This window comes from Coffea arabica, chromosome 11c (genome assembly GCF_036785885.1).
Source record: "Coffea arabica cultivar ET-39 chromosome 11c, Coffea Arabica ET-39 HiFi, whole genome shotgun sequence".
NCBI lineage: Eukaryota > Viridiplantae > Streptophyta > Magnoliopsida > Gentianales > Rubiaceae > Coffea > Coffea arabica.
Window position 1 is genome coordinate 8,443,506 of NC_092330.1, and position 8,380 is coordinate 8,451,885.

General features: G+C 45.9%; 1 protein-coding gene across 1 annotated transcript; it reads left to right on the forward strand.

Moving 5' to 3' along the window:
* Positions 1-2,248: 2,248 nt before the first annotated feature.
* Positions 2,249-5,770, forward strand: LOC140016456 (uncharacterized). Its single transcript, XM_072069980.1, has one exon. It carries the CDS (start codon positions 2,249-2,251, stop codon positions 5,768-5,770), a length of 3,522 nt encoding a protein of 1,173 aa, XP_071926081.1.
* Positions 5,771-8,380: the final 2,610 nt, after the last annotated feature.

Here is an 8,380-nt window from a genome sequence, read left to right on the forward strand (position 1 = left end):
ATAACTAAAAGGGTTTTTTAAGACATAGGATCTGAAACTCTCTCGATAGATAGGTTTCTAAATATAGTATCTTAGGGTTTTTGCATGGAGGGTCCTCCGTGGCCGCCGCCGGCCACAGGAGGAGTACCCGGCTGTGCAGCATCTTCCAAGTCTTTTGCCGACGTGCTATCTGGTTCGGGTCGCCTGGAGGTGTCAAGGATTCCAGATCTGGGCTATTGTTCGAGTCATAGAGGGGAGCCGGCGCTGCGCTTATCCCAGAGTGACTTACACCTTCTCTCTACGCCGTTTAAGAATGCACTGGTTGGAAGATTTCCGTTTCGTCGGCCGCCAATGGAGGTTATTAGAGGATTTTTCGTTTCGTTAGGTCTCAAGGGAGCCTGTGAGGTGGGTCTCCTGGATTTGAATCACGTTTTGATCAGGCCGTCAACTGAGGAGGATTACACTCGGCTGTTTGTACGCCGTTCCTGGTTCGTGAAGGGAGCGCAGATGCTGCTATCAAAGTGGACGTTGGATTTCAAAGTTCATCAGGACTCAACATATGCTCCGGTGTGGGTTTCACTCCCAGCACTTCCTTTGCCTTTGTTTAATGCAGTGTATATTGCCAAATTAGCTGGTTTGCTAGGGCGTTGTTTGAAGATTGACGCGGCGACATTGGCTCTTCGGCGTCCTTCGGTCGCGCGGGTACTGATAGAGATGGATGTTTCGAAACAGCCTCCACACAGAATTTGGATTGGGGAAGACCAGGAGGGGTTCTGGCAGGATGTGGAATATGAGAGCTGGCCGAAGTTTTGTGGGTTCTGTAGTCGGTTTGGGCATGAAGAAGATGAGTGTTATAGGAGGAATCCGGATCTTCAACCTCCCAAAGGTTTGCGTAAGAGGACAGGGAAGGCAATGGAGGTTTATAGGCCTAAGGTTAACAATGGGCAATGTCTCCAGCAGCGGGAGACATTGACAAAACAGGTGGAGTCGCAACAGCGTACTGATGGCGCCTTGGTTTTGGGCCGGGGAATCGAGGGGAAGATTGACGCCAAGATGGATACAGAGGTGATTGCTCCCTCTGGGCTGGAGAATGCGACGGCTGCGATGGGGCGGGTGGTGCACAGCCAAGAATTGGATTGGGCTCGGAAAGCACCAGCGCTATCGACATGTTCTGTTTCGGTAGCAACGGAGGCATTGGTTGGTACTGTGACTGATCCACTTGTGGATGCTGCTGATGTGCTTGCTACTATACCTGAATCTTCTTCGAGGGATGCAAAGGAAGTGGAGCAAGGTCCGGAGGATTGGGAGACGCAGAGTTTGGTTGCGGTTTCCTCTAATCCCTTTGCAGTGTTGCACACGCTATCAGACTTGGAAGTGCAAGATTTTGACCGTACTCCTTCTAGGTCAGTGAGCCAGATTCGGCCAGCTAAACTAGGTCACCGACGGCATTGCTCGTACGGGGATATTCCGGGCGAAGTAGCGCCGTGGGAACAGCTAAAGCAGTTTCAAAGGGTGTTGCATAGGCGGCTGTCCGATGGTCCTGCGGAGGGGCTGAACGAGTTGGAACAATCCGAGGGCGCAGAGTATGGTCGGCATGCAACTCCGCACAAGGGTGGCCGATCGGTGAGAGCTCCTATTAAACAGGTTCGCCTTCAATCTCAAAATTATTACTCTCTGCGATCTCATGTTAAATCCCATTAAGTTGGTTGTTTGGAATATACGTGGGGCTTCTCGCAAAGACTCGCTTAGATATTTAAAGAAGATCTGCACACATAATAAAATAAGACTTTTGGTACTTCTGGAACCCATGTCGGATAGTCCTCAATTGGAAGTGGTTCGTCGGTTCCTGGGGTTTGATAAGGCGGTGGGTGCTTTGCACAATAAGGTGTGGGTGTTTTGGTTCACTGAGTTGTCATTGAGCTTCAGGGAGTTAGCCGATCAACTCCTTCACATGCACATTTTTTTCGCTTCCGGGTGCTCCATTCATTTGTCGGCGGTTTATGCTCGGTGCTCGAGGGTAGGTCGTCGTGATTTGTGGACGGCACTGGAAGGTTTGGCGGGGGAAGGTGTCGGTCCCTGGTTAGTGGCAGGGGATTTTAATGTCATTTCCAATACGGAAGAGCGAGTGGGAGGGTCTCCAGCTAATGCCAGGAACATGGAGGAGTTTAATGACGCTATTGGCAATTGCAGTTTGTCCGAGGTGCCTTTTGATGGGGCGTTGTTTACTTGGACGAATGGTAGGGTATGGTAGAGATTAGATAGGGCTTTAATGAATCAGGAGTGGGCGGATGGGTATGAGCTCTCGCATGTCTCTCACTTGTCCAGGGGCCGGTCAGACCATGCTCCACTCTTGATTAATTGTCACAATGAGAATCACAGCAAGCGGTCGTTCAGATTTCTGAATGTTTGGAGGAAACACTCGAGTTTTTTGGAGGTGGTTCAGCAGGGTTGGGCGGTGCCGGTGGAGGGTGAGGGTATGCCGAAATTTTATAATAAGCTGAGGGCTGTTAAGGGCTGCCTGCAGGTGTGGAATTCCCAAGTATTTGGCAATATTTTTAGCAAGGTCCGGGAGGCCGAGGCTTTAATGAAGCAGCGGGAGGAGCAGTTTGACTCTGAGAGGGATTCTGCGGCCAGAGCAGCGTTGGAGGAGGCAAAGGCTGCTTATGCCAGGAGCTTGGCATTGGAGGCTGAATACTGGAGACAGAAGGCGGGCATTAAATGGTTGCAGGTTGGGGATGCTAATTCAGCATTTTTCCATTCCCACTGTCGTCAATGCCGTAATTTTAATTTTGTTGCCCGCATTAGGGATGGCTCGGGTACATGGTTGGAGGATACTCAAGCCATACAGCAGTCAGCAGTCGAGTTCTTTTCGGCTTTGTTCGCTTCGGAACACCAGCGGGGGCATTCTCCGGTGATGCCTTTCTCGATCCCTCAGGTGTCTCCGGCAGACAATGACATGTTATCTGCTCTGCCTGACATGGCCGATTTAAAGGGGGTGGTTTTCGCTTTGGACATTGATAGTGCACCAGGGTCAGATGGGTTTGGGGCCGGGTTTTATCAGGCCTGTTGGGATATTATCCAGTTTGACTTATTGGAGGCGGTTCAGGCCTTTGTCCAGGGTATGCGCTTGCCTAGGAGTTTTACTAGCACATCTATCATTTTATTGCCTAAGATCGCAGGCGCTATGCAATGGAAGGATTTCCGCCCAATTAGTCTTTGCAATGTCTGTTCTAAAATAATTTCTAAGCTCGTCTCAGATCGGTTGGGACGGGTTCTCCCAGCCTTAGTATCCCCGTGGCAGACTGGTTTTGTACCAGGACGGGGGATAACGGATAACATCCTTCTGACGCAGGAGCTGGTGGCAGATTTAGATAGGCGTTTGCGCCATCCGAACCTTATGTTAAAGTTAGATATGGAGAAGGCATATGACAGGGTCGAATGGCCTTTCCTTTTGTACATGCTTCGGCAATTTGGTTTTGCGGAGCAGGTGGTTGACATGTTCTTTCGTTTGGTGTCCAACAATTGGTTTTCAGTATTGGTGAATGGTGAGGCTGCTGGTTTCTTTAGATCCTCAAGGGGTGTTAGGCAGGGTGACCCGGTTTTCCCTGGCCTTTTTGTGTTAGTGGCCGAATTTTTGGGTCGTGGGTTGCAACACTTGCTGGGGCTGCAACCCGGCAGGTGTTTTGCTACGGCAGGGTGCCCGGTCCCGTATCTGGCTTTTGCGGATGACATGCTTCTATTCACTAGATGCTCAGAGGAATGCCTGTCAGCGATAAAGGGTTTTTTGTTGGAGTATGAGACGGCGTCAGGCCAAAGGGTGAATGTCAACAAGAGCTCTTTCTTTTTGCCCTTGCGGGCTACGCCCGATCAGGAGCAGTTGGTGACTAGGGTTCTAGGCTTTCGCAAGCAGGCTTTTCCATTCATCTATTTGGGTGCTCCTATATATAAAGGTCGAAGACGGGGTGTTTTGTTTGATGATATTCTCTCGAGAATGCGGGATCGACTTGGCCACTGGAGTACTAAGTTGCTCTCCTTTGGGGGTAAGTTAGTCTTGGCACGGCATGTACTAGCATCATTGCCCATGTACTTACTTCAGGTGTTAAATACTCCGAAGGTGGTACTTACACAGTTAGGGAAAATTTGTAACTCCTTTCTTTGGGATAATAAGGGGGAGAGGCGCATTCATTGGTCCTCCTGGGACAAGTTGTGCTTTCCAATTGATGAAGGGGGGCTGGGTTTTCGGTCCTTCAAGGACATGGCCCAGGCTTTCGCGGTTAAACTTTGGTGGCGTTTTAGGCTTGGAGAGTCGATTTGGGCTAAATTCATGCATGTCAAGTACATAAAAGGAATCCATCCAGCGGAAGCTTCGGTAGAGTGGGCAACAGGTACCTGGAGGCGTCTGGTGGCCATTCGACATATGGCGGAGCAGAACATTAGGTGGTCTTTAGGGGAAGGCCTTGTGGATTTTTGGAAGGATAGGTGGGTTTTCCATGAGCCTTTAGAGACGGTGGTGGATCGTTCCCTGAAACCCCATTTTATTGTCTCGGAATTTATTACTAGGGATGGATGGGATGAAACGCGTCTGGCTCAGTGGGTTCCAGGGTTTGTCATACAGGCGATCAAAGATGTGCCTCACGATTTAGATCGAAAGGATATGATGGTTTGGGTGCCTTCCCCAACAGGAGGTTTCACGGTTAAGTCGGCTTGGGATGTGCTTCGGCAAAGAAGGCATCGATCGGTGGTTGATTCCCTACTCTGGCCTTCTATATTGCCGGCAAAAATGTCCTTTTTTGCATGGAGGCTGGTACGTAATTTCCTTCCTTTAGATGTGACGTTGCGTGATCGGGGTTTGATTTTGCCTTCTCGGTGTGGGTGTTGCTACCTGGAGGAGGAGGCTCTGTTGCATGTCTTTTTAACTGGGCCGGTTGCTTCGGAAGTATGGCGGAGGGTGTCTGGCCGGTTTGGGTTTCAGTTGCGTAATTGTTCGCGTATGGCGTCGATTTTTCTCTCTTGGCACATTACTGCACCTACATCAGCGAAGGAACACATCCGGGCAGTCTTGCCAATTATAGTATGCTGGTTCATTTGGTTGGCCAGGAATCAGGAGCGCTATCAGGGCATGCGATGGGGGGTAGACAAAATACTTCGCGAGGTGGATTGTTTTTTGGATCAGCTTGGGAGGGCAGGTAAGTTTTGTCGTGCGCATTTTAAAGGGGATGCGGATTGTGACTTGCTAAAATTCATTAAGGCCTCTCCAAGGAGGAGGGTCCCGTGTGCGGTTGCCTGGGCGAAACCTCCACTCGGGTTCTTTAAGCTTAACTCAGACGCCAGCGTGAATCGTGGTAGGGCCTCGGGTGGTGGTCTGCTGCGTGATAGTCAGGGGAGGTTGATATTTGCTTTTTACAAGGAATTTGGTGAGCAAGATGTATTGGAGGCAGAAAGTTTGGCTTTGCTGTTTGGTTTGCAGGTGTGTGCTCAACGGGGGATTTGTCCATCGTTGATTGAGGTGGATTCCAAAACTTTGGTCCAGCTGCTTGCATCGGGGGTAATTGGGAAGTGGCCTTTATGTAATGTTTTGCGGCAGATTAGAGACCTACTGGATGGGTTTTCGGCGTCTATTTCACATGTTTTCAGGGAGGCTAATTCATCTGCGGATAGGCTAGTAGCTGTTGGGGCTGGGGGCACCTGGGTGTATGATCAGGCTCATCAACTTCCGCCGTTAGTTCGGGCTTCGATTAATCTTGACTCACGAGGAGTGCCGGGTCTTCGTTGGGTAATAGAAGAGGATTAGGGCTTTTTTGTTTTTCTGGTTGTAACTTTAAAAGTTAGAGGAGGTATTTCCTCTCAAGGGTTGGTAGTTCTTGTTTGAAATAATATTTGGGGCTGGCTTCCCCTCCCCGTATACGGGGTTTGCCAAAAAAAAAAAAAAAGTGATAGTTGTTAGTACCATCGTTATAAGAATTTCTTGGAGATAGCACTTTATCGCACCTAAATTGGAAATACGCGTTTTCATACGCACGATTTAATTGAGGGACTCTAGACCCTTATTTTGGGGCAATTAAGAATGAATAATATTTATATGAATATGGGTGCATTAAAGGTTTAGTGCACTAGTGAAACAAACGCGAGAGGAATCGAGCGCAAAACGCGCGCGTACGCGTACTATTTGCAGTTGACTTTGGTGCACCAAACACAACCTTTAAGTTACCTCTAAGGAGCTAGTCCATCAGATTTTTTTGCCCTCTCTTCCCTCTCTCATCAGCCGAGCAACATAAAGAGAAAAGAACACTCCAAGCTTCAACTTTCTTCTTCAAATTCCTTCATCAAACTTCATCCAATTCCTTCCAAATTTCACACACACTTAGCTTAGTACTTAGAGATCATATTAAGCTGCAAAAAAAGGGAGCTTTTCACAATTTTTCTTGGCCAAGAGGGGACCGAAAATTCTGCCTTTGTTCATCACACAAGTAGGTAACGATCCGACCATCAAATTTTGGTTTATGGAAGTAGAATTACACGTATAAATTCTTGCATGCATGTGAGTAGTCTTGTTTATGATGGATTTTTGTTTGGTGGGTTCTATGAGCTCCCACTTTTGATGGAAGGACTGATTTGATGATTGATGATGAAAATAATATTGGTTTAGTGCTTATTGTGCTAGAAATGAGTGATGCTATGAGTAAAAACTCAAATGAGGTGCAATAGAAAAAAGTGACCATTTTACCTCTGGTTTGTTCGACCACTTTTGTGCAAAATTTTGAGGTTATAATGGCTTGTTTATGTTTTTTACATGTTATATTGGTTGTGTAAAAAGTTTCATTGAAAAATAACTTGATTTGGTCACTCAAATGTTGAAATCTCGAAAGGTTAGAAAACTGGAATTTTGTTCCCGGATTGCCCAGGCAGTCTTCTTGTTTTGGCCATAACTTATTGCCCCGATGTTGGAATCGAGTGCCGTTTATGGCACTGGAAACTAGACATTCCCAAATTTCTATTGGTATAAAATTCACATTCTGGTTCCACTTGTGTGAGCCAAACCATGTATTTAAAGATTGCTATTCTGTTTCATTGGTTCACTACTGGGCAGAACATGAACTGTATCTTAAGGCTCAAATGTGGACTAGTTGTGGACGGATTTTGAGAACAGTTTCTTCTGAGAAAATGTAGCCTTATGAGTTTATTTTCCAATGCCACCAACCATACTCAATTTCAAGCTGAATTGAGTGATTTATGATCAAAATTCGAATCTGGTCTTGTGTAGGAATACCATGCTTTTGGACAGATTTGAAACTAACTATGGTTTGAGACTTGTTATCCGAAGCTTCTTAGTGTAAATCATCTATCGAATGTACCTTAAACATATTTTGGATATTTCCTCCTGGAATGAACCATGTTTGAGGTGTTCCTTGACCAAATGTTTGGAAATGGCAAAACGGAAGTTCAAAGGCAGCTTAGCCTTAGAATTTCTTGTGATTTCAACGGTTTTGTTAACCCACTTTCTGTGCTTGTTTCTCCATGAAATTTGGTAGAAGAACAACCCTTATATGGTAGTATTATACTGCTAATTTTAGTGTTATTCCGAGGCCGTTTCATGGTTCAACTAAATTTCCAAAGTTCATGACTTGATGTTGGAAAACCCTTGTTTAGCAAGGAAATTTGGATAACTTTGAGCTACCGTATCTCAGTGCTCAAAACTCCGATTTTTGTTCTGTTTACTTTGTTTTAAACCTTGTTTGTAACTCTAATGGAGTTCCAAATTTCAAAAACTGGTTCGCAATGGGTGAATTTTGCCGAATTTCCAAAGTTGGCCAAAAACCAATCCCGAAAGCTGTCTTCATGTTCAAAACAGCAACTTCAAGCCAATTTTTGAATACTTTCCATCGGGAATCATGGAAAAGTGTTCTATGAACTTCAGTACCTTGGAAGAGGTTTCCAACGGTACCAAGTTTTCCAATTTTTGACTTGTAAAGCGTGAGATAAGATTTTTCTAACGTATCGTATCAAAACTGAAATTTTCCGAATTCCAAGGAAATGGAGTTTTTCAAGTACTCCTTATTCCTTCAATATTACTTGAACATTTTATACTTGATTTCCAAGATGAAAACTAAATTTCTCTTGTGCTTTGAAACCCCACTTGAGAGTCTCGATTTAGGATAATTTGGGCTCGTTTCACGAGACTTCTAAGATTGTACTATAGTACAATCTTCTTTAATAGTAGGGGTTTGTGAATGATAGTCTATTATTATTTGCTCAGGCGCACACGAGGACCTTCAAGAGAATCCCATAGTGAACACCTAAAACTCCGAGGGATATTTCTTCCTCATTACTTATATTGGTGAGTGTCAAGTGTATGAATACTTGATACAAATTTAATTGTTATGATTGTTTGGAGATTTTGAAA